General features: G+C 39.3%; 1 protein-coding gene across 2 annotated transcripts; it reads right to left on the reverse strand.

Moving 5' to 3' along the window:
* Positions 1–3,082: 3,082 nt before the first annotated feature.
* Positions 3,083–27,336, reverse strand: LOC5567778 (luciferin 4-monooxygenase). 2 transcript variants are annotated; one of them, XM_021856635.1, is made up of 4 exons: positions 26,918–27,336; positions 26,648–26,855; positions 25,244–26,536; positions 3,083–3,363 (listed from the first exon to the last, which is right to left on the reverse strand). In XM_021856635.1, exons 1-3 carry the CDS (start codon positions 27,047–27,049, stop codon positions 25,245–25,247), a joined length of 1,632 nt encoding a protein of 543 aa, XP_021712327.1. In that variant the 5' UTR covers positions 27,050–27,336; the 3' UTR covers positions 3,083–3,363; position 25,244. The 2 variants fall into 2 exon arrangements, with proteins under 2 accessions (XP_021712327.1, XP_001657679.2); XM_001657629.2 differs by lacking the exon at positions 3,083–3,363 and having other exon boundaries at positions 25,173–26,536.
* Positions 27,337–27,600: the final 264 nt, after the last annotated feature.

The raw sequence follows: 27,600 nt of genomic DNA on the forward strand, positions 1-27,600 counted from the left end.
GCAAACTGCATTAGGGCGATAAGAAACATTTTACAACTTGGTAAGTAATTTTTAAGTTATAGAATATTTAGTAAGCCGAGCAGTGTTGTGAAAAACTCAATTTCTCATAACTTACGCTTGAGATTTATCATGCGTGAATTGTCAATCACGCAACTCAGCAGCTTAGCTTAGCTTAGCTTAGACTGACTACACATATCAATGGTTGCTATTCCGTGATTGACCGAAGTCAGTGAAAATGCACAAAGAATCAACTAGAAGTTCGGCTGGGATTGGCCATAATCTTCTTCAGTGTGCATAATTCAGTGCCTCTATTTATACAGGGTCAATAACGGCGCCGGCCACGTCCTTGCAGTCAGGTGGGATTGGGGGAAGGAATGTTAGTGTGTAACCTTTGCTATTTGGAGACCGTGTTTGCCTCTGCATCTCCACAAAGGTTACTGGGAACGATGTTTGTTAATGGGGAGGATCGTTGGGTCAAAGGATTCACTTTGATAAGTGATTAGACCATGATAAATAGTTTTTTGTCAAATATAAATATGCTTTTATGAAAATATAATATTTTCATTTGATATGAACAATTTCTATGTAAAGGAAAATTATGCCGACACTTGAGGTGACGAACCATTCAAAGTTTGTTGAACAAATATCTAAATGTAACATTCCTACAGCTGTCAGGACGAAAGCATGTGTTATTATATTTTACTTATTTGAAAAAAAAAACAAAAACTCGATTGGCTGGAACATCATAGAACACTCTTATTCTTATGCCGACACTTACAGTGGCGAACCATCCAAAGTTTGTTGAATAAAGTGAACCTTTCGCAAGTCTACACTTGTAGTGTCGAACCATTCAAAGTTTTTTTTTATAATTACAAAAATAAAGATAAAAAGAAAGGGGTGTTTTGAAAACAAAAAAATGTTAAACATAAATAATTCATGAATTAGAGTTTATGTCGACACTCACAGTGACGAACCATTCATAGTTTGTTGAAAAATCATATTTACGTCCTACCGTTGTATCGATTAAATGTGCAGTCATACATATTTTATAGATTAGAAATAGTAGCATGGAACGAGCTCACCAATTGATCCGTCATCCTTGACTGAGCAACAACAATCCACATTCAGCTTAACTCGTTTGCTCGGCTATATAAAAGCACTCAGAGAAAATAGGCGCACGACCCGAGAGGGAAAACAACTGACGACTGCTCGGGCTTTCTTGACGCACTGCCAAGGAGCAATCGTCAAGGTCGAAGATCAAACAGAACTAACCGATCGCGGCACTTTTTCACTTTACTCGACCGACGCGCGACATGTTTGATCCTGCCCTCGTCACCCGCTCCCGCAGGAGCAAGCGTCAAGGTCGGAAGATCAAACAGAACTCTGAATTGTCAATCACGCAACTCAGCAGTCGAAAAATCATGGATGAGTTGGCTCACCTTTTTGACTCATTATCTGGTATTTCCACAGTTTACTAACACACGGCAATTATTTCGTGTTATTCTGGTAAAATTATAGTGATCCTTTCTAACGTAAAAAATAACATTCGGGTTTCACGAATTTTAGACGGGTTTTGCGACTAAATCATTTTTTACGGTTTGAGTTGATTGAGTGATTTTGCATCAAAATCTCAAGCGCGATATTTGCGAAGCAGATCTCTAATGAGTTTGCTCTCACGGAAGAGCGCATTCATTTGGATTTGAGTGTGAGTCTATCAACACTGAAGCCAAGTATAAACGGGTGGGATCCTCTTAACCGGTTTTAATTATAGCTGTCGAGAAGTCCATAAATTTGACCATCCAAATGCAGTTTCTTAACTCACTCGATAGAAGCTTTCAAACGTGCATAAAGGGTGGGTTTTCGCGAATTGTCGTAGTGATTTTACATCCCAACTTTTGCGTGTTGATGCTGAGATTGTAACGTCGAGAATGGATTGCCAAATGGTGAGCTCGTTTCATGCTTGTGATAACACAGATTTGTATCGTGGCAATGTTATATTTAATAATTTGTTAAACAAACTATGGATGATTCGTCACTTCAAGTGTTGGAATAAGCCCATATTTATAAAAATGAGATCCATGTACGTATGTTTTGTATTTATTTTTCGCAATCACTACAAATGACCTTTAAATAGTTCGACATGAAAATGTCAACGCACTGATAGACAACTTTTTAAATCGAGGCTTCCCGACCAGACGGAAGAAACAAGATTATAACATAATGTGTTCCCCTGATATGATTTTTTTTATATCACCAGCTGTTATAAAACATGTACCGTTAGTAGTTAAAATAACAAAAATTCTAACAATATTTGCACCAAATTAAACTTAAATATAACAAACACTGTTACAATTATATCAAAATTATTACAGACTGTGTTGCAAGAATGTTACAAAATAACAAAATTATTGCAAACTATGATTCTGTTTATGACATCGGATGTTATTTGCAACAAACTTATAAATGCGTTGTCAAAAATATAACAATTGTTGTTATAAATGTGTTACTAAAAATATAACACGTTGAGTACAAAGCCATCTTGATAGCAAAATTTTATCAACTTCTGTTATTTGTAACTGCTGCTGATAGGAATGTGTTATAATCTTGTTATGTGGTTCTGGTCGGGTTCATAAATCGCATCACTTACTAAGGTGATCATGTAGCTTTTGAACCCTCTCACTAACAAAACTCCTTCCTGTGAAAACTATGGACATGCAGAGCTGATCTCGGTATCTAGAGCAATGGACGTCACATTAACATTCCTTCCCTTCACCGATGACCGTAAGGACGTGTCCAGCGCAGTTATGGACATTACTAAGTTTGGAGTTCTCGAAATTATACATTGAAGATGGTATGCTACTCCCAAGCTGCATCTGTTGATTCCTTGAACAATTTTAATTATTTCGGTCAATCACGGAGTAGCAAGTACGATTTGTACGGTCATCAATTCTCTAAGCATAAGAATTGATGACCGTACAAATCGTAGCTTTCGAACGAGCATAAATTAAAAACATAAACATTTTGAGAAGACCAGCGAGAATTATTCTTTACTGTATGAAAAACGAATGTAATTATACTCTATCTAAGAGCACATCCAGCAGTCCTTTTTTGAAATTTGATCACGGTTTGTTGGTTGACTGTCGATACATGTTAAACTCTATACCATCCAATCAGGGTGTGTGCGCCAGTCATCGATACGAGTCATTAATCACAACAATTTGTGCAAACACTCAACCCACCATCGGCTATGGTTTACACAGCCTAAATATTGCTACTGTTACGTCCACCGATTGCTGTTTGTGGCACGATATAAGCTGGATACTGACTACCAGTGGGATCTGCCTGGTATTGATATGGGTTGTCCTAAAAAAGAAGAACAACTTGGATTATGTTGCTGACAGCTTCGAGGATATTGAATATGAGTGTGTACAAAATAGTTTATGGGGCAATTCGATACAGGGCTCTGGGACTTGCGTAAAGTTTTTTGTGTTCATCCTGACAATCAATAATGGATGACGGAAGTGATCTGAAAAAGTGTGATACCGTTTGATGTTTTTACAGTATCCATTGGTTGGTGTTAATTTCCAGACTAGACGTTATTTCGAACTTTGATAAAGAAATATTCGAACCTCAATCATCAACTATCTGGATTGTGACAAATAAAATTTGGAAAGTCCAAAGTCCTGTTTTTTAATACAGCTTCTTTTTCATTTTTCAAATGTTATTGTAGTTTAAGGTGAAGATAAATTAAAGCCCCATCTTAATTGTTCAAAAGCGCAAATCGGGAGAACCAGTCGATCATCCATGACTTGATCGATTGGTCGCTCGCTAGTGGAAACCGATCGATCAAATTTTCTGTGTGCACAGTTGTCTGCTGTTTCAGATTTGTTCTGTAGGAAACCTCTGGCATGAGGTTCGAAGCTTAATTTCTCAGCTATTCATAACAATAACCAACGATTTTCTCCTACAAAAAATTTCTATTTGCCTAATCTATGAAAATGTGGAAGAATAGAGACTTTCATGTTATTAGCATAAACTGTATCGTAATCCGGGGGAAAATTTGATAATAGGGAGAATTTGATCAGGTCGGTACCGTAATCCGGGGTGACATTGATCATTTTTCTGAATGTTTATTTAATATTTCGTTGGAAAATGCAAATGTTGCAATTTTTATAATTTTAAAACAAGTACTGCCACCCATAGCTCGAGACTATATACTGTATTTTGTTTATTGAAAGATTTAGGCATGTTAAAAAAATATTTTAGGTGGTTTTTTGATTTAGCTGATATGGGGTAACATTGATCACCTATATAAACAAAGATCGGTAATTCTGAAAATGTACTTACTTACTTAAATCATGGTCCCTGACGCCGAATAAGAAGGCCAAACGCTTACAAGTTGTTTACTTTTTGAGTTATTTAAAATTAAAAAACCTCGAACCACGGAATACGCCTAAAGGTAGGCAATTTCCTATGGGAATTTTACATTCTCAACAGTAATTCGGTAATTTTACCTAATTGAGCATACCAATAAAAGTATTGACAACGGAATCGTTTTCTTCGATGTCATTTTTAGTAAGAATCTCATTTTCCTTGCTTATATCGTTTGCAGAACTTATGTGAGACATGAATCTTCGGTAGTGCCATTCTTAACATTTAAAATCATTATTTCGTAAAGTTGACAAATTTACACATAAGGTAAACGCAATTTTCGTAAAAATATTAACTTTTATTAGCTCATAAATATAAGAAAGATAAGCACCATTCGTAATTTGGAGATGTTTCATCAATAAATAATAATACGAACTTTTGATGGGATGAGTCATTCCGATCAATGTTACCCCGCTGATCAATGATACCCCGGATTACGGTACCAGTATATCCCACCGAGTGCAGCTCAATGTCACACCGCTTTTGGAGACCTATTTGAGCTTTTAGATTTAGGGGGTCCGTTTCTTTTTTTGGAGGACTTCAACGCGCATCATCTCGCTTGGGGAGTGCGCTTTTCCAATTTGTTGCTGAAACAACTTTAGACAAACAACTGGTGATACTGAACGACTGAATTCTCCACTCGTATCGACCCGGCAACGGGTAACACCTTAGCATTCGACGTGTCCATCTGTTCTAATAGTTTGGCGCGAAGATTCACCTGGCGGACCTTGTCGGACATACACATCGGCGACCACTATCCGATAACAGTGTCCATACCCAAATAGTCCAATCATTGAACGACATGACAGAAATGGCTGTACGACCAAGCTGATTGGTCGTTGTACGAACGTCTCACCAGTGGAATGGAAATCATTCGTGCAGATGTGGAGTGGAACGTAGGGGGACTGGGGATAGTTTGCCCACGTTAAGTGTTTTGGCCCTTACCAACTGTTCCACCATTCCGTGATTCGTGATCGTCTAGATTTTGTCCGGGGTAGGTTGAGGCCTTCCGAAGTCTGTAGTTCCCAGGGTAGGTTTGTAGGTGTCCCGAATCAGGTAAGTATCTTCTGGTACTCCAACACTGGTACTTAACGCGTTTGGTACTTTAAAGAACTTTATTACACTGATTAACACTTATTACACTACATGAAAGATTTATTGAACATTACAGATTATTATTGTTTAGTTCGTGTTACATGAATTAATTTGATAAAACCACGATTATCCATAGCTGTGCCTCTCCAACTTCGATTTTGGCCCGCGTTCTCCAGATCTTGTTGTACCTGATCAAGCCACCTCGCTCGCTGTGCTCCCCGCCTTCTTGTGCCAACCGGATTCAACGCTAACACCATCTTTGCAGGGTTGTTGTCCGGTAGTCTTGCAACATGCCCTGCCCAGCGCACCCTTCCAGTTTCCGCAACCTTCTGGATACTGGGTTCGCCGTAGAGTCTAGCGAGCTCGTGGTTCATTCTCCGCCGCCACACACCGTTTTACTGCACTCCGCCAAAGATCGTCCTAAGCACCCTTCGTTCGAACACTCCAAGTGCTTGCAGGTCCTTTTCCAGCATGGTCCATGCTTCATGTCCATAGATGACCACCGATCTTATAAGCGTTTTGAACATGGTACATTTGGTGCGGGGGTGAATCTTTCTCGATCGCATCTTCTTCTGGAGCCCATAGTATGCGCGACTTCAACTGATGATGCGTCTCCGTATTTCGTGACTAACGTTGTTATCAGCCGTTTACAAGAATCCGAGGTAGACGAACTCATCAACCACTTCAAAAGTATCCCCGTCTATCGTAACACTGCTTACCAGGCGGGCTCTGTCGGTTTCGCCTATCAGCATGTACTTTGTTTTTGACGCATTCACCACCAGGCCGACTTTTGTCACATCGTTTTCGTTCGTCAGCCGGTGGGCGCTGAACTTTCCAATCGTCGGTCTGAACTCCTCCTCTTGGCCAACCTGAGCGTTCAAATCTCCTATGATGATCTTGACGTCGTGGCTTGGGCAGCGGTCGTACTCGCGTTCGAGCTGCGCTTAAAATGCATCCTTTTCATCATCAGTGCTTCCGGAGTGGGGGCTGTGCACGTTTATGATGCTGAAGTTGAAGAACCGGCCTTTGAGCCTCAACTTGCACATTCTTTCGTCGATCGGCCACCATCCGATCACGTGCCTTTGCATATCACCCATCACTATAAAAGCTGTTCCCAGCTCACGTGTGTTGCCGCAGCTCTGGTAGATATAAACGTTCGCACCATCGAACCTGTTCAGCACACCTCCTGCAGCGCTACGATGTCCAAACCGCGGATCTTCAGTACATCGGAGAGTATGCGTGTGCTTCCGATGAGGTTGAGAGATTTGCAGTTCCACGTACCGAGTATCCAATCGCTAGTCCATTTTTGTCGCTGTGGTCTTTGTCGAATGTTCTGGTCCGTATTCTTTCGTTGACGTTCCTGTGCTGGTGTATTTTTACGGTTGGCTTGCAGGGCCTGACACCAACCCCCTAAATGTTCGGAGGGCCATAGTGCGCAGTTTAGCTTAGAGTCCTTCTCTGGCACTCGGACGATGATCAGCCGCCCCTGACATGGGGAACAGACGCTGTTGTGAGCCGCTCCTAACATAGGTTACAGACGCTCCAGGTGTGCAGAAGCAAAAGCTAAAGCAAACCACCCCTTACCTGTCAGCATACGACCAAGGTTCCCACCGGGATTGGTTACCCGATCTTCCCCATGGTTACTTGTTCCCCGGCCAGTACCAAAAAAATTGGACTATTTCGTGGCTGATCCTATCGATTTGGCGGTTGGATTAGAAGTGATCTATTTGATCTCTAGAACTAGCTTCGCAAAATAGGTCTTGCACTATTTTAGTGACTCCATGCGCAACATCTAGAAAATGGTATCCCTTTCTCATGGAGCCTACAACCTTCTCACTAACTCACTTGCGGTTCGAGTAAATTGGTAGCATCGAAACAAAGTGTTATACAATAGGCTGACAGATAGCAGCATGGCTAATATAGAGCAAAACGTTAACACCAACATTGAGGAAAACAGCGATTTTAGATGTGAAAAATATTATTTTATGGTCTTTTTTAATTATGATCGGATAAACAAACATGTTTTCTATCATATAATAGAAACAGCTAACCATTTCAGCTCTTCTGGGGTTTCAAAATTACTATTTAAAAACCGCTTGCTTAACTGCATACCCAAGAAATAATTTTTGCCTTAAGGAAAGTTTCCCAGGGCTGTTTTAATAAACTATTAGTTGCTTAATAATTGACTTAGTTAAAATGGAACTATTATTCAAGCCTTATTCGCCCTGAAATGGAGAATCTATTCAACAATTACCATTTTAATGACATAGTATAATACATGTTTGTTCGATGATACTACCCCGGCTATTCAACAGTAGTAGCAATGTTTATTCAAAATTCATACCACCAGGTATGCATAGAGCATAAAGAGATGCTTATTCAGCATTTATAAAACAGGATTGCAAGACGTGTTATTTGGGGGGGTCCGTAGCCTTGAGGTTACGCTTTCGCTTCATAAGCGGAAGGTCATGGATTGAATTCCCAGCCCCTCCAAAAAATAAACCGTCCAGCCACCAGAAGACGCCGCACGGAGGACCGTGCATAGGGGAGCACATCCATCTTCCGTCAGTATCAGATGGTGACTAAGACAAATTGACCCACTTCGCAGGCAGCTAGCCTCAAACGACTCAGGAACACGGCAAAACGAACCACCGCAAAAGAGCAACGGACTATGGCTTATGGAAATCGATTGGACCAACAGCAGAGCACTCTCCTACCTGCTCGGTGTGAGAGCAAAAGAGCAGAAGAGAGTGAAAGCAAATGTAAATATAGATTAGTTAAAAATAGAACTGTATCGGTAAGGAAGATACAGATAAAACTGATTCCGGCACAGTAGTGGCCACGAGCACGGAGTGCCTTAATAAAAAAAAAAAAAAAAAAAAAAAAAAAAAAAAAAAAAAAAAAAAAAAAAAAAAAAACGTGTTATTTCTTATTTGTCTTAGAAAAGTTGTTAATGCAATTATTACTTATGATCACGAGTACACACAATAGTAGTCTTTGTTCAGCATTCGCTCAACAGAAAAACATGCTGAACACAGTTTGTGTTGGTGCTTTGATCGACTGAAATGGGTACCGTAATTCGGGGTGTAGTTGATCAGTGGGGAGAAGTTGATCGTTCGCGTACCCACATGTTTGAACTGTCAAGAGAGCTATGATTCGATTTCAATTAGCATAATTTCTGTGACGTCGTATTACCTGATGGCTGCTCTTAATGTTCCTTAGTTCCGTTTAACATTCAAAATAATTATACAGTCACCCCACGCAGTTGAATCACCCACAATTTATGAATCAGCTGACTTCAAAAGGCAAAATTATTATCAAACTCGTCACAAAACATCACAGAATTATTTTTACTGATAAGAAACTATGTGTAAAAATAATTCTGTGATGTTTTGTGACAAGTTTGATAATAATTTTGTCTTTTGAAATCAGCTGATTCATAAATTGTGGGTGATTCAACTGCGTGGGGTCACTGTACCATGGAAAAACAGATTTTTTATGAAATGTTTGATGAACTGTTGAAGGGTGCTTCTCCAAACAATCGATTATTGACAAGACTATATAAAGACACCATATAAACAAACTGTTTCATACATTCCAGATATATTCTGTGAATCCAGTTTTTAATTTACTTAGTGGATGAATAATCATTTTCTGAGAAAAAAATGGATATTTTTGTGCGCAAGTTGCAAATTTCAAAGAAAATTGCATACCTTTAGGCGTTTAATGTGGTGTGTTCTGTAATTTACAACATTCAAATTTAAAATTGACCGATAAATCATTAAGTTGTAAGATTTTTGAGACTTGATCCAGATTCAGCGACCCCAAATTAAGTGAATAGCATATCCCTTTATTTTAGGAAACTTATCGCAATAATTATTTCATGTCGTCAATCAGAAGTAGACCATTTTGTTACAATTTTACACTTAATATTATATAGTTTGGAAACGTTACTTTCTTAATCTAGTTCGAATTTTGATATGACATAATTTTTTGTTTTAGTTCCGATTTCGTCATAGTAAAGTCAATGGTTTCGCAATGTTTATTGTAAACAGACATTATTTGATTTAAAGGCTCAAATTTGGCATAATTTGTGCGGTGATGGTTTGTATAAAAAATACTACGACTTCGCAGTTGTCTTGAAGGAGCATAAAAATTTAATTTTGATAAAAGTGTCATCGAGTCAATACGATGCGAAACTATATCGTTTACGAACGAGACCATTGCAAATTCGCGACGTTTCTTCAATGTTTGAATATTAATGAGCATGCATCGTGCTTCATAAGATGGTAGAGGTAACCTTGTCCAACCTAATTTTCGAAGTGCGAACAACAGAAATTGTTTTTGAACTGATTCTATACGATTTTCATGGGTTGATGAAAATGGTGACCAAACTATGCTACAGTATTCTAAAATTGAACGCACATAGGTTATGTATAATGTTTTTATAGTGTATGGATCGTGAAAATTATAGCTAAATCGTTTTATAAATGCTAACATCTTGTTTGCCTTGTTGATAATTGTATTATAATGATCTATAAAAGTAACTTTGGAATCTAAAATCACTCCTAAATCTCTTATTCTTATGCATTTTTCTACTGGTTGACTCCCTAGGTAGACTGTTGTGTTAGGTATACTACGCTTTCTGCTAAAGGATATTGAATTACATTTTTTCACGTTCAATTGGAGAAGGCTTTTATTGCACCATTTGTAAAACATATCAATTTCATTTTGAAAAGTATGTATATCTTCATCGTTTACTATTTCAAGAAACAGTTTCATGTCATCAGCATATATGAGAGCTTTCACTTTTTTCAGAATGAAGGAAATGTCGTTAACGTATAAAATAAAGAATAATGGCCCTAAATGAGACCCTTGAGGAACTCCCGATGTAACTTTAATTGGAATAGATTTTACTCCTTTGTATCTAACTATTTGTTGACGATTAGTAAGATAAGACTCTACCCATTTAAGAAGGTCCGGTTGAAATCCTATTTTTTCTAACTTAAAAAGCAACATTGGTATGTCAATGCGATCGAAAGCTTTACTGAAATCTGTATAGAGAGCTTCCACGTGGTTTCCATTATCCATGGCTGTCAAAGAATAATGAATGAACTCCAGCAAATTTGTGCATGTTGAGCGTCCCTTAAAAAAACCATGCTGAGTATGAGTTATTCTGTTTTTAACCATATCGAATAAAATTTTATTTATTATTGCCTCAAAAATCTTTGGAATACAAGAGATAATGGCTATCCCACGATAATTACGTATGTCAGATTTTTTGCCACTTTTAAAGATCGGCACTAAAAATGAGCTTTTCCATGTTTCAGGGAAACTACCTGATTGCAGAGACATATTGTAGAGCCAAAATAGCGGAGATGCAAGTTCGATTGATAACATTTTCAAAAATACAGGTGGAATCCCGTCAGGTCCAGCACCTTTGGAGACATCTAGACTTTTTAGTGCATCTACAATATCATGTACTTTGATTTGATTGACGCAAATGTCATTTGGGATTTCCGGAAGAAATGAGAAATATTCACGATCTCGATTATTTTCCGAATAAGTAGTGTAAACGTCTTGAAAAAATGTTGCAAACAGATTGCAGCTTTCTTCAGGGTTCACACCAATTTTATCATCAAGGTGCATTTCAGATGGAAAGTTGTTAGATTTGTTTTTTGTTTTAACGTAATTAAAGAAATTTTTAGGACATGATTTCAATTCACGCTCAGTTCGTTCATTATACTCTTCAAATGCGGTATCAATGGCAAGATTTAATTGATCGCAAATATTTAAATAGCTAATTAAATTTGCATCATTTTTACATTTTTTGTATATTTTATGTGCCTTTTGCTTACGATTCTTTAAATTTTTGATTTCTCTACTAAACCATATAGGATACTTTGAGTTATGATTCCTTCTTCTTTTTATTAAGGGTATATCGTCGTGTATTATGTCGTTTAAAATTTTGTAAAACATTTTAACGGCAGATTCAACATTTTCTTCGTTTCTTAACACATTTTGCCAACTTACTTGATTGATTTTCTGTCTTATATTGTCATAATTTGCTGAACGATAATCATGAACTTCTTCAAAGTCGCAATCTTTAGGTCTGTTATTTCCATGCACGAATAAAGAAAACTCAATAGCTGTATGAAAAAGTTCGTTTTTCCATAAGGGAGTCAATGATTCTACCACACAGAAATCTTCATCAGTATTGGTCATTAAGAGATCTAAATAACAGTTCTGCTGATTTTTAACGTGGTTAATATGGTTTAGACCTAGACTTGCCGATGTATCACATATAAATTGCAAAGCCTCATTTTCTCCAAATATTGGCAGCAGGATGCTCTCGTTGTCGACGTCTGGGAAGAAATCAATATCACGTTGATTGAAATCTCCATATATATGCACTTTTGTTTCGGGAGGAAATCCGCCAATAACATGTTCAACAATATTGTAAAATTTCTCATAAACTATTTTACGAGCGTTTTTCGGCGGAAAATACACAGACACAAACACATGCGTTTCGCCTGCTATGTGTACTTTCACCCATACATGCTCAAACTCTTTAAATTTAGTGGTTTCTATGATTTCTGCACTAAACAATGTAGAAACAGCAATTAAGACTCCTCCTCCTGACTTCTTCTCAGACGTTTGACAGTCACGATCATTCCTAAAAACATCATAATTATTTCCAAAAACTTCTTCACTATTCACAGTTTCATCCCAGCTAGTTTCTGTTGCCAAAATAACTGTGTAAGGACATGTTAAAATTCTACTATGGATTTCTTTCATCTTAGAAGCGCTTTTCATACGGTTAAAGTTTTGGCAATAAACCAAAACTTCTGTACCTAACTGTGAAGAAGTTTTAAAAGTAGTAGAACAATCTGATTTACTTAGATTAGTAACCTCTTCATCTTGCAATTCGGTACTTGTTAAATTTGAAGATATATTTAGATCTAACACGTCATTGTTGTTTTCTTCATCTAGGGAGAGCGTCAGTTTCGTTGAAAACACGAGTACCTAGTACATCCACACGATTTGCATGATGCAGTTGATGTTGAAGGACAGCTCGGCTCCATCCAGTTTGTTGGTTGGTTGGTGGCGGGAACGTGACGTTGTTGACCATTGCAGACTGGATAGGGGTTTAGAGTTTCCCCCCTTTGGAATTGTATAGGTGGGTAGTTCGTTGGCGGTCTCGAGTATCGATCCTTTGCTACAGCCAGAAGCTCCCTGTCAGGTGGAAGGAAATTGTTTCCTTTTCGACATCTGTTTATGAACACCTTTGGTTTTTGGCTGTTGTCATGATCACTTTTTCCGTTACTTCTGCCCCTGAAGTGACTGTCGTTATAGTTCATAAAGTTTGGTAAAACATTTAACGGCTTTTCTTTGTTGTTCATAATAGTATTTGTCGTGCTCTTAGAAGTGTTGAAGCTTTTCTTTGCTTTCTTCCGCTTTTGGGCCTTTTCTTTGGCTTTTTGCTGTAGTGCACGGCGTTTCTGACGTTTGTCATATTCCGTCCAGTCCGAACGCCAAACTTTTTTAGTTCCAAGTAAACGCCAACCTGCGGTACCAGAGTTTAAATCAGCAGTTTCAGCCAACTCTTGTAATAGGCTTGGCGGTGACTCATTTTCCACAAATCGGGCAGTACCAATGCTAGCGTTATGTTCATTGCAATGAGCAGCCATTTCAATGGTTAGGCTGCTCAACGACTGAACCTCGGTACAGATCTTTTTCAATTCATCAGTCAGATCCACCGTTAACGCCTCAACAAAATCTTCAATATGTTGTTTTGAAGATTTCATTGAAATATCTAAAAGGCCAGTTAAATGGTTTTTTATAGCAATCAAATCGTTGCTGGGCATATCATTTGTATTTCCTGAATATTTTTCGGCCACACGCGATAATGCCGATACAGCATTTGATACGCTCGACGATGTGCTGCTGTTAATGCACAGCACCGATTCCTTGAGCTGAAGCTCAATTTGGTCAAATAATTCACCCATTGCGCTGAGCTTTTTCAGATCAGCAGCTATTCGAAGATTGGCGTCAGTTTGCGCCCTAATTGAATTAATTAGCTGCTGCTGTTGATGCAGCACTTTGCGGGTGTCAATGCCGGTTTTCAAATTTTGTTGACAATCGTCACATAGAGGTACCATGTAGGACAAGATAAAACACTCTTGGTGCCGTTGCACTCCAATGCACGCCGCGTGGTAGTTTTTGGAGCAAAACTCGCACTTCCATAGGAACCGATCGTCACTGATATTACAGGTTTTCACACTACACTGCATTTTTGCCGATTGATCAACTTCACCCCGGAATCAAAAACTCCACTTTTTGATTTCTTTTTAATGTTTTTGTTATTAAGTGATCATTTCGTCGAAATTTCATTTGTATAATTCGATAGACATCCAACCAGTACATGTTTTAAAAATATGTGGATAATAATACATGTATTCTACCTACTAGGAGTTACAGAACAGAATCGCTCAAAAGTGATCAACTTCACCCCATTTTACGGTATTATATTTATTTAAAGAATTGTTTGTATAAACGTAACAAAAGAGGTTTCTTAGATGTTTCTACAACTTTTATATTATAATGGAAATAACAAAAAATCTCGTATTTATTTGTACACTTTCTTACATACTGAAATCTGTGTACCTACAGTATGGCCTGTTAAAAATGCGAACATTGTTTGAACGTGAATATAGCATCCACAAACGTTATTTTCGTTGTTTTTGATAGTGAATTTAATTTCTGATTATTGTAGTATATTCTGACACAACTTCGCTATCCAGGAAAATTTTTGTCATATTTTTCATACTGTCCTAAATAATGTAATAAAGCAAATAAGTTCAAAGGTTTTGTCCGCCCAAAGCTAGAAACAGCGTCTGATTGTCGTATACTCTGATGATAAACTTTCTACCTTCAAAAATCACACTTTATTGTTGAAAATTTTAGTGTGTTTGGTATCAGAGGATGGAGGAGTTCTTAGAGAACGTGTTTTTCATGATCACAATAAAATATTTTACCAGGGTCATAGTTTTGAGGGCATTTGCGTCTTATAGGTTTGATATACCTTTATTTTTTTTTTAAGGTTGAATAGAAAATAAATACGGAGGCCGATAACAGATTTTTGAGGATAAAATTTGTTCCTTCGGTTAGAGACAACTTATATCAATACTAGCTCATAGGTTTTGAGCAAAACGGAGCCGCTTATCACACTTATATGAAGGTTCAATCAAAGCTCTCCCAAATTAGCCATCTTTTCGAAAATATGTTTAAGTCTCCATTACTGGAGACAAGGCCTGTGAAGAATCTTACACCATCGTTGATGTTTTTGAAGCTTTCATCACACAGATATTGAACTGGACGTCCGCATGATAAAATTTGAAGGAATGCTTCCAATTCCTCTCTGGTAAGGTGAAAGTAACAGATAAAAATAATGTCCAAAGCAAAAAACTGAGTCTAAATATATTAAACAATACAAGTAACAAACAATAGTTATGTTTCATTCACATTTTCTATGTAAAAACTACCATAAAACATGATATGACGATTTTTGCATTTTTTAAGGGCCATGCCAATTTGATGCATTATTTTTGAATTTCAATTGGTTAACCTTCCGATTCACAGGCGCATGCATCTTCACTGCTCCAAACAAGGTTGCGTACATCAACAGGTTCAAAGCAGTATTTAAAGATACAATAAAATAATCGAACAAGTTATCGTACATATGATGTTTAAACATCGTCTAAGTGTTTTGCTTCCCTTCGGTGTATGTAAACACCATTGTTGAACATTGTTTGTGAAAAGGTCATAAAAGCAAGACTTATCAAAGCTACCTGCTTTATTGCAGTTTCACAATAGACGAATAATTCCGTTATGAAAACATGTGGTTGAATTAATACTGTACAAAAGCTCTTATTTTGCAGAAAGCTGACAATAGACAATAAAGACTTCTACAACTTTTCTTCCACAATTTTAGTTTTTACTCGTTATGCAAGCCTGCAAGCATTTCTGGATATTCGATGCATAATTGATGGTTTATATGTTGAATAAACATTGCAGAATCTACTTATAATGTTACTATTGTTAAACAGCCGAGGTAATATCATTAAATCAACATGCACAATAAAACGTGAACAAAACGGTTGTTTTTGAATAGATTTTCTATTTCTGGGCGATTAACGCTTGAATAATAGTTTCATTTTAATTAAGACTTTAATTAAACAACTAATAATTAAATAAAACAGCCAGGAGAAATTTTTCTCGAGGAAAAAATTGCTCGTTAGGAGGTTGGTTATTAATTGTATGCTTAAGAGCTTTCAGATTTCGCGTAACGATTTGTGGTTGGTGGAAACGTTGAGTTTCAAGCACTTTAAAGCATACATGTTGAACTTCACTGTAGTTCTGAGCCATTTTAATATAGTTGAAATAGTGATGAAACAAGTGCTGTTAAATATTGGAAAAGCTTGTTATTCAACTTAATGTCGCATGTGGAATAACAGAATCTGAATCCATAGAAGCAGCTCGTCTTTTATTATTATAAAGATACTATAATGCAACTTTGAACATGCATAGGGAGGCGGATCCTATTCTTGGCACTTTTGATTCACTTCGGCAGTGTTTTTTTTTTTTTTTGAAAGCTACTGAACTCATATTTGGCCACAATATGCGTCGTATTGAAGTGCTTCTTATTGCAAAATTTTAGACGATTCGGCCATGACAAAGTGAATCATGGGAGTGGCCAAGTGGCTCTGCACCATATTTCTTTCGTTTTCGAAGGGATTTTCAAAAATTTCAGCAATGAAACCAGACACTATTTTGGATTGATGTTTATTTTTGGGTTTTTGAAATAGATGCTTCCACCCAAAGTTATTAAGCAAGAGCCACTTCCTAGTGTCTTGAAAAACGCATTTTTTTCACAAATTCAACAATAAAACAAAATTCAAAGCAATGACATTAGTTTTTCCGCTTGTTTGAGTGTACCGTGGTGCATCAATACCCGGACGCTTAAGGTGAAGATGAATCGAAGCCAAACTTCAAATTTTCAAGGGCACGGATCTGGAGAACCAAACATCCGTTTAAGCTGAAAACTTAATCGATTGGTCACTCGCTGGTGGTGACCAATCGATTAAGTTTTCAGCTCAAACGGATGTTCGGTTCTCCAGACTTGTGCTCTTGAAAATTTGAGGTTTGGCTTCAATTCTTCCTCACCTTAAGCCGACACAAATGTTCAAATGCTAATATCAAGGTGTTGTTTTAGAAAACCTTCAATATAATATTGTTTCAAACCATGTTTTACTCAAGATCTTCACGCTACTGATGAACTTTTTGGTAAAAATCATGATTTTAACATGAAAATCATTCAAATACTTGAGCATGTCTTGTCTATAAATCCGGACAACTGATGCAAACGGTGTCTTTAAATCCGGACACTTATGAATCAAAATCCAGACATCTGTGTAATAGCACATAATATTCGTTTAATTTTAATACACAATAAAATATAGATATTTAAAAAAACTTGATGTCAGCGTTTGCCTTATAATGTCACGTTTGTAATATCAGTGGTTTGATTACCTCAGCCGAGGAGCGTGTGACTTGAACTGCAATCGGTGCGGCTCGATCTGTTATTATGCAAGTTTAACACTATTTATTTCACATCGAGTTAAATTTTGAATACTCACAAAGCTTCCAATAGTTATTTTTCAGGTTTTCTCTTATTTTTTCTTGCACAAAACTCACTTACACTAATTAAACCAGGGTCTTTTAGAAGATGTCCGGATTTTAAAACACTGGTTCGTAATCCCGGACAGTCTCTAGAAGCACCGATGAATATGTATTTCCGACTTATTCACCATCAGTGGAGTCACCAAACTTTTGAAATATCTTTTCTTTAACACTTATGGTTAAAACTTGCTATAAAATATAGTTCACAAACTGTTCCTTCAATCAAACGTTGTTCGCGCGGTCATCGATCGTTAAACTTGAGTTGGAGTCAAACCGCGGCGAAATGACCTTCAACACGAACAAATTATTGGTTTTTATTTTTATTAATTATTTGACGATTAAAAATAAATGTAAAGTTAAAAATTAACGATTAAAAATAAATGTAAAGTTATAAGCATTACTAAAAATTAACGGAGTGTATAAAAACCAAACATATTGCCATTTAATTTAACTCTAATTGACTAATATAAGCAGAGTGTCCGGATTTTGATTCCCCACGGTAGTCAACATGTTTTAGAAAAAAAAAAATTTTTTTGATTACGCTCAAAATTTTTTTTACTTAAAATATGACGTGAGACCCTACTTTTTGGACCCGTTTGTCTGTAACTCAAAATCCAAAGCGATGACGTATAGTTTTTTTTACATGAATTTGATTTGACATAACGCTTTGCTCGAATAGAATCAGTCACGAGTTGACGAATTGGCATGTATCAGATGAGGAATCATTATCTGATCATCGCTACATCTTCTTTGAACATTCAAATGTAACTGCGCAGACTTTGCGTTTTAGGATTCCCCGATCAACAAACTGGGAACTCTATATTGAATTGGTTGCGACCAAATTTCATGGATATTCTCCGTCCATTGGAAATCCAAGTGATCTGGATGATGCCGTTGATACTACAACATCCTACATTATGGAAGCTTTCGAAGAAGCATGTCCTCTGCGGTCTGTAAAGACTACAAGAGGGACCCCATGGTGGAATTCCGATCTGATTAGACTCAGGAAAAAATGTAGAAGGAGTTGGAACAGACGCCGTTCAGCTGGATCAGAGTCGTTCAAGTCGGCTCGCAAGGCTTACAAGAAGGCTCTTCGTTCTGCTGAACGATCCGGCTGGAAAAACCTTTGTACAAATGTTTCCAGTTTGAGTGAAGTCAGTCGGCTGAACAAAATCCTTGCAAAATCTAAGGATTTCCAAGTGAACGAAATTCGCTTACCTAATGGTGACTTTACTTCTTCTGATGAAGAAGTTTTAGAATGTTTATTCAATACACACTTCCCCGGATGTGGGACATAGCATCTACGGATGAACCAAATGTCTTTTCATGTAGTTACGAGTCACTGACCTCGGCTCGCAGTATCGTAACTACTGAATCGATTCAATGGGCACTTAATAGTTTTGCTCCTTTCAAATCTCCAGGAGCGGATGGGATTTATCCTGTTCTGCTCCAAAAGGGGTTTGAGTTTATCAAACATGTTTTGAAAAAGCTACTTGTAAGCAGTTTTGCTACCGGGTATATTCCCAGATCCTGGCGTGATATTACTGTAAAGTTTATCCCGAAAGGAGGACGTGCGTCGTATGAAGCAGCGAAGAGTTTCAGGGAAATCAGTCTGACCTCTTTTCTTCTGAAATGTCTGGATCGCATTATCGATCATCACATCCGTGATGTTTATTTGGCAAACATGCCTCTTCATGTGAATCAACATGCTTACCAATCTGGAAAGTCCACTGTGACGCTTTTACACAAAGTTGTATACGATATCGAGAAAGCATTCGCTCAGAAGCAATCCTGCTTGGGTGTTTCTTGGATATTGAGGGTGCCTTTGATAACGAGTCTTTCGATGCCATATTGGAAGCAGCACGAAACCATGGGCTACCTACAATGATTACCAATTGGATTCATCAAATGCTCAAAAACCGACATCTTTTCTCGACATTGCGTCAAGCAGCGATTCGAAAATTGAGTGTTTGCGGATGCCCCCAAGGGGGAGTCTTGTCACCACTTTTGTGGAATCTCGTAGCAGATACGCTATTGAGGCAACTCAATAATTGCGGTTTTCCAACATATGGATTTGCCGACGACTATTGAGATTAATGTGACTGATCAAGTAAAGTATGTCGGAGTCATTCTATATTCCAAACTTTCATGGACACCTCACATTGATTTCAGAGTCAAAAAAGCTTGCATGGCCTTCGGCCAATGCCGGCGAACCTTTGGTAAAACTTGGGGCCTCAAACCCAAATATATCAAATGGATTTACACAACAGTTGTTCGACCAATATTGGCATATGGATGTCTTGTGTGGTGGCAAAAGGGCGAAGTGAGAACAATCCAATCAAAATTGGGCCATCTTCAAAGGATGTGCTTGATGACGATGTCTGGTGCGTTCTCTACAACTCCCACAGCAGCGCTCGAGGCCCTTTTCGACGTTGCACCACTACACATATATCTTAAACAAGAAGCACTTTCTTGCTCTTACCGTTTGTGGGTACTGGATCTACTGGAGAAAAATCCAGTGAATCGTAGATCTACACACACTTCGTTGTTTCCACTTTTGGTGAATTGGGACAAAATTGTCCTTGCTCCAAGTGATCTCACAATTGCTTGTCATTTTCCTTACAGGATATTTATCACACAATTCCCTTCACGGGAAGAGTGGACGTCTGGCTATTTGGAAAGAAGTATATCAAACAATATAGTATGTTACACTGATGGCTCCCTTCTTGAAGGTAGAGCTGGTGCAGGAGTATATTCTCGTGAACTAAGACTGAATCAGTTTAACTCACTTGGTAGAAACTGCACCGTTTTTCAGGCGGAAATATTTGCTCTTATGTGTGGAGTGCAATCAGCACTTCAACAGCGCGTAATGGGTAAAGTCATATAGGGCAAAATGGTCCAAAATGCCACTTTAAGGATTTGTGAGGTTTTCTCCTAATGAGATCCACATTTTAACGCCATTCGAAGTCCTAACAGTAACTTTACAATATTTGCTAGCCACCATCATGAAAACATTTCCCAAATTTAAGTTTTTTAACGGGTTTAAATCGTGTAGAAAAGTTGGTTGAAAAATGGGGGTGGTTCAAAATGACCAAATGGATGGGGTAGAATACCATTTAGTATGGAGAACTACTAGTTAGCAACCATGTTTCTCCATGAGTTTGCTCTGTGGTATGGAAACGCTTATTCATTTATGAAATCATCGGAAAACCTTAATTTTTAGGCAAAAAAGGGAAAAATGTTGAATTTCACCGGAAAATTGAGGAAAAATCGATAAGTTTATGTCCAAGGGTTGTGGCGGCAACTCTTAGCTAAACATATTTTAACTTCGTTTGGCAAAGAATACAAATTGAAATGATCTAGGAATGATTTAATGACGTGGGCCATTTTACCCCATCAGTGCGTCTTGGACCATGTTCCCCTACTTCTGTTCAGATAGTCAAGCTGCTATAAAAGCTCTCGCTTCGGCCAACTCAAGGTCGAAGCTTGTTATCGCATGTCGAACTCAAATTGAGGAACTGAATTCAGTCAACTCTGTAAACCTTGTATGGGTACCTGGCCATTCTTCCATCGCTGGAAATGAATTGGCTGATGAGCTAGCTCGCGATGGAGCATCGCATGACTTCATTGGCCCTGAGCCGGCTATTCCAATTTCGAAGTGCTGGGTGAAGCTTCAGATAAATTCTTGGGCGGCAACTCAGCACAAGCAATATTGGAATAGTTTGGAGTCATGTCGTCAAACAAAATTGTACATTACTGAGCCATCTCCAAGGGTGGCAAAGTATTTAACAAATCTGTCAAAGCAGAATTGCAGTCTCTTAGTCAGAGCGTTGACAGGCCACTGCCGACTCAATTATCACATGGCAAATATTCAGCGTGCTGACTCATTTGTGTGTGATAGTTGTAACTCCGATTATGGAACTTCGTATCACCTGATATGTAACTGTCCAGTTTTTGCGCAAATGCGATTCCAATTACTTGGTAAACACTTATTAAGTGAAACTGAATTCAGAAGCCTGAATCTTCAGGACATTCTGTTATTCTTAACCCGCTGTGGTAATGAGCTATAGGCTCTCTTTACGCTCATGCGTTATGCAGTGCCCTTTTTAGGGCGCTGTTCGAACCCATTGTGGTATGGAGCTACATGCTCTTAATTCGCTTATGCGATTTTCCCTCTTCAAGGGATCCCACTCCTATTTCCTCCCATCTTTCCCTTCCCTTTCCTCTCCCATCGGGTAGATGATGAAATAGGCTCAAATATGGCGATGGCACAAATCTCCCAAATGGCGGGGAACGTGCCTCTGGAGCCGGCTTTCTGATACCTGATACCTGATAGTTTTTTTACATGAATTTGATTGTGAATGTCAAGTGAATTTACAATACTTCTTCTTCTTGGCGTTACGTCCCAATTGGGACAAAGCCTGCTTCTCAGATTAGTGTTCTTATGAGCACTTCCACAGTTATTAACTGAGAGCTTTCTTTGCCGATTGACCATTTTTGCATGTGTATTATCGTGTGGCAGGTACGAAGATACTCTATGCCCTGGGAATCGAGAAAATTTCCTTTACGAAAAGATCCTCGACCAGCGAGATTCGAACCCACGACCCTCAGCATGGTCATGCTGAATAGCTGCGCGTTTACCGCTACTGCTATGTGGGCCCCACGAATTTACAATAACACTCAAAATTAATTTTACCCAGAAAACTACATAAAAAATGTATCTCCTGAAAAACCGAATTTAGTACTATACCATTTAATTCCACTAGAGTTTGTATCCTTTGACAGATACGCGTATTTCGACCTCAACTGTAAGGCCGTCTTCAGTGTCGTGTACTAGACTCGACTTAGTCTAGTACACGACACTGAAGACGGCCTTACAGTTGAGGTCGAAATACGCGTATCTGTCAAAGGATACAAACTCTAGTGGAATTAAATGGTATAGTACTAAATTCGGTTTTTTCATCTACTTATAGGTATTCTACTAAACAGCTCGAAGATTTATTATAGTATCTCCTGAGCTTTTATATGTTTGTAAACCAAAACTAAAGGCTATGACTTGTAATTTTTCCGTTATGAATTTTCTTGTAGATGTCAAGTGAATATTGTAGAGTAGAAAAAGAAATTTTTGATTACACTCAAAATTGTTTTAACCTACAAAGCGACATCAAAAACATATTTCCCGAGTTTTTTCGTTTGTTAATAATAGCTGAAGTCCTTGATGTGTAGTTTTTTCGGCAAGAAATTACTTGTAGAAGTCAAATGAACATGTTGGAGCAGAAATTTAAATTTTTGATTACACTCAAAATTTCTTTTACGTAAAATATCCAAAAAAAACCTATATTTTGGACCCGTTTGCTGTACCTCAAAATTTAAAGCAATGGCGTATAGTTTTTTTAGTGTTATCGGAAATTCATTTTTTTCACTCAAACATGTTCACTTGACTTTCAATCAATTTCATGTCGAAAAAACTATTTTTGCAATTTCTCATCGTAATAGGCTGTTTTTCATCACACATCAAACTGTCATGAAACGGCCAACTTTCCTGCACTGAATTATGCAGTGTGGTAATAGTCATTACACAACTGAAACCTGTAGTGCTGTAATGATTTATTACGTAACGCTTTTTCGTTACGCAACTGTTTTGAGTTGCGTGACAAATCATTACACAACATTTTTTTCAAAAATTGTAAAATAATGATGAATGCATTCCGATATGGTTTCTGGTACTAGTCTGGTTAGTGGTCTTCTACGAAATTGTAAAAAATGTTGTACGCCAACTCGTCGCAGAATTCGATTTTTTACATCACTCGTCGTAATTTCAACTTGGTAAGGATGGTATCGGAGCTGAACTCATAAAGATGGGTCCGGAAAGGCTGGCCATTTGTCTGCACCGGCTGATAGGCACAATCTGGGAAACAGAACAGCTACCGGAGGAGTGGAAGGAAGGGGTAATCTGCCCTATCTACAAGAAAGGCGACAAGTTAGATTGTGAGAACTTTCGAGCGATCACCATTCTAAATGCGGCCTACAAAGTATTATCCCAGATCATCTTCCGTCGTCTGTCACCTGTAGTAAACGAGTTCGTGGGAAGTTATCAAGCCGGCTTCGTTGACGGCCGATCGACAACGGACCAGATCTTTACTGTACGGCAAATCCTCCAAAAATGTCGTGAATACCAGGTCCCAACGCATCACCTTTTCATCGATTTCAAGGCGGCATACGACAGTATCGACCGCGTAGAGCTATGGAAAATCATGGACGAGAACAGCTTTCCCGGGAAGCTCACGAGACTGATAAGAGCGACGATGGAAGGTGTGCAAAATTGTGTGAAGGTTTCAGGCGAACACTCCAGTTCGTTTGGATCCCACCGGGGACTACGACAAGGTGATGGACTTTCGTGCCTGTTGTTCAATATTGCGCTAGAAGGTGTTATGCGGAGAGCCGGGCTTAACAGCCGGGGTACGATTTTTACGAGATCCAGTCAATTTGTTTGCTTCGCGGATGATATGGACATCGTCGGCCGAACATTTGAAAAGGTGGCAGACATGTACACCCGCCTGAAACGCGAGGCAGCAAAAGTTGGACTGGTAGTGAATGCGGCCAAGACAAAGTACATGCTAGCTGGTGGGGCCGAGCGCGACAGGGCTCGCCTAGGTAGCAGTGTTACGATAGACGGGGATACTTTCGAGGTGGTCGACGAGTTCGTCTACCTTGGATCCTTGCTGACGGCTGACAATAACGTTAGCCGTGAAATACGGAGGCGCATCATCAGTGGAAGTTGGGCCTACTATGGCCTCCAGAAGAAGCTGCGGTCAAAAAAGATTCACGCCCGCACCAAATGTACCATGTACAAAACGCTCATAAGGCCGGTAGTCCTCTACGGGCATGAAACGTGGACGATGCTCGAGGAGGACTTGCAAGCACTTGGAGTCTTCGAACGTCGGGTGCTTAGGACGATCTTCGGCGGTGTGCAGGAGAACGGTGTGTGGCGGCGAAGGATGAACCACGAACTCGCCCAACTCTACGGCGAACCCAGTGGCCAAAGCTGGAAGGATACGATGGGCAGGGCATGTTGCAAGAATGCCGGACAGCAACCCTGCAAAGATGGTATTCGCTTCGGATCCGGTTGGTACAAGAAGGCGTGGAGCGCAGCGAGCTAGGTGGGCGGATCAAGTGCGTATCGATTTGGCGAGCGTGGGGCAGAACCGAGGATGGAGAGATGCGGCCACGAACCGAGTATTGTGGCGTGAAATTGTTGATTCAGTGTTATCTGTGTAGATGTTAACTAAATATATAAATGAATCGTGCTGTCAAAATCATCATTGAATAAGGGCGTAAGTTGCATGATCGATTTCTCATCATCGATCCTCTCTTTTGTGGGTAAAGGTGACAAGATGCGGGTTTCTTGTCATTTTTTTACTTCAGACCGATTGGCAGCGATGCAATCTTGTGTCCTGAGGTGAAAAAATGCTGACAAACTTGCATCTTGTCACCACAGAAGAGAGGATTTGTTGGGTTAACGGACCCTTCCATACATCGAATAGGGGCTAATTTATTGCTCTGCCATAAGCGGATTTGGGTAGCCGGTTTGGAGCCAGTCGATTCCTTCCTTGGGGTCCAAAACTTCCTCTCTTGTCTTGGTGTTAATATGTTAAGGGTACGACTTATTTCTCACAACATTCTATGCAACAAAACAACCAAAATTCAAAATATATGAGCGAACTTCTCGGAAATCTCATGAACTGAATATTGTTTCCCGGAATATCCTTCTCGAGATCCTAGTGGAGACTTCATTCCTAGTGGGGACTTCATTCCAAGAAAATTAATATTTGATGATAAATCAGCAAGCAGCTGAAAGCTAAGCCAAGGTTTGGATTATTTTCCATATTCTTGAACACTGAACGATCTGTTCAAAGTTTCATAATTTTATTTACATTCAAACCATCACCCACATGACACTTATTCTCCTTTGTACCTTACAATTTTGAGTTAGTATTTTTAGCCAGTTCTCGTAGTTCCCGCCGAAGAATTTTCCCCGTTGTAGTTTTCGGGACTACATCGATGAAACGAACTCCTCCATGTAGCTGTTTCTGCTGCGAAACTTGCTCGGCTACGTATTTAATAATCTCTGCACCGGTTACTTCTTGGCCATCTTCCTTGACGACAAAGGCCGTCGCCAGCTCACCTACCCGTTCATCCGGGAGTCCGATTACAGCGGCATCTTTAACTTTTGGGTGTTTCAGCAAGATTGCCTCAAGCTCGGCTGGCGGTACCTGAAAGCCTTTGTATTTGATAAGCTCTTTGATACGGTCAACAATAAAGAAATCTTCGTCATCGTCGTAATAACCGATGTCACCGGTGTGCAGCCATCCGTCTTTATCGATAGCGTGTTCCTTTCCCACATAGCCTTTCATTATGAGCGAACCTTTGAAGCAAAGCTCTCCACGTTGATTCGGTCCCAGGATTTTCCCTGTCTCTGGTTCAATTACTTTAACCCACTGACCCAGCCGAACTTTGCCGACGCAACCCGCTTTGTTTTCGAACCCAGTTTGCATCAGCACGCCAAGTGTGGTCTCACTCATTCCGTACCCTTGGCGAATGAAAGCAATTCCTAGCCGCTCACGGACTTGATCTTCAATTTCTTTACTCAACGGGGCCGCACCACAAATCAGCGTCATCAGCGAAGATAAATCGTAGTTATCGACAATAGGGTGCTTTGCTAAAAACACCATCAAGGGCGGAACGACCGTCATAAGATTCACCTTATACTTTTGAATACTGTTAAGGAACATATGTACATCGAATTTTGGCATCAGCACGCATCGGCAGTTGTTGGTTACCATATTGATTAACCCAACTCCGGCTACGACATGATACAAAGGAGTAGCAGCTAAGGCAACTAGTTGATCGGGTAGCTCCAATATTTTGCTTGCTTCTTTAGAATGAGCTACGGTGGTCATTATGTTGATATGAGTCAGCTGAACGCCTTTTGGAAGACCCGTAGTCCCAGATGATAGGACAATCAACGCTACGTGTGAGTTTACATCCACCGAATCGGGCACGTAATTACTTGCGGGAGCTGTTGGATCGATTAATTCCGAGAATCTCATTACTTCCGTGTAAGCGGACACCTTGGGGTGATCTCCAAACAGTACAACCTTTACGTTAAGTTGCATCTTCCAAATCACGCCGACAATTTTTTCCAACACGTTGGGCGAGACGAAAATTATCTTCGGCCGCGATAGATTGATTGCATGCTGAAGTTCACCTGAAATAATCAAACACAATCGATTGGATTGGAACAAAAACAACCGACAACGCTTTAGATACGAGCGGTTTATCGGCGTATGCGATAATAGATGAAAAAGCGCTGACTAACCTTCCACATAGGCCGGGTTCAAAAGTGCAAGTGGTGCAGCCACGAATATGGAACCGAACATGGCAAAGCAGTACTCCAAACAATTCTCACTAACAATTGCCACATTATCGGACTTGGTGAGTCCTAATCGAGTCAATCCCGTTGACACTCGAGCTGACTGTTCCAAGATTTGTTGGTAGGTTAGCTGAATTTCACTCTCTGGATCAATCTATAAAAGAAAACATAATTGAAACCTAATTGACAATTATGTCGGAATATTACAACACTGACCAATCCAACATTGTCCGGATGCTCTCGTAGTTCTTTCACAATCATAGCTCCAAGCGATCCATCTTGAAGTAGTTCAGTCGGATCGGGACCACCGTACAAAATGTACTTTTCTTCATCGCGTGCTGACGTCATGGTTGTAAATGCCAACGAATTTTGCGTTTTGCTCGACTGATTAGCTGCTGCCTAGCTTCTTTACTGCTGCTGCTATTGTAGATGCTTGCTCACTGGAACACTGTAGGTAAATGACTAAAGGTACTTTAAGAATCGATAGAATCGACCACCGGTTCAAATCGAATGTGGCCGCCGAACATGGAAAAGAAGACTACTTTTTGTTGGTAAACAGACATTACCACACATAAGAATCCATTGAACCGGTGGATAAGCGGTAAGCACGTGGCTGTTCGGTGTGCAAAGCGAAGCCGAACTTACGAAGCATATCTACACACGTATAGCTAGTGGTGATAAGCATTCGTGCGTGGCGTCATCGATGTCGGTTGGCTGGAACTCGCGAGAGGCTCGGCTGGCTCGTGTGTGAGTTACCAGACACTTAATTATTACTTATGCATATTGGGAAAGCAATTCATGGGCAGCAATGATTTGAGCTAACAGATTTCGCATACGTTTGTGCGGCTGGACAACTTCAAGAATAGTTGAAGACGTTAGCCATTGTGACTAGCATTTTG

This window comes from Aedes aegypti, chromosome 1 (assembly GCF_002204515.2).
Source record: "Aedes aegypti strain LVP_AGWG chromosome 1, AaegL5.0 Primary Assembly, whole genome shotgun sequence".
NCBI classification, from domain to species: Eukaryota; Metazoa; Arthropoda; class Insecta; order Diptera; family Culicidae; genus Aedes; species Aedes aegypti.

What these genes read in the sequence shown, in the direction of transcription:
- LOC5567778 (XM_021856635.1), bottom strand. Translation starts at nt 27,049, where the DNA reads ATGACGTCAGCACGCGATGAAGAAAAGTACATTTTGTACGGTGGTCCC. An exon ending in ATCCGGACAATGTTGGATTG is followed by an intron (nt 26,856 to 26,917) that starts GTCAGTGTTGTA and finishes TTTCTTTTATAG; the next exon opens with ATTGATCCAGAGAGTGAAAT. An exon ending in GAACCCGGCCTATGTGGAAG is followed by an intron (nt 26,537 to 26,647) that starts GTTAGTCAGCGC and finishes TGATTATTTCAG; the next exon opens with GTGAACTTCAGCATGCAATC.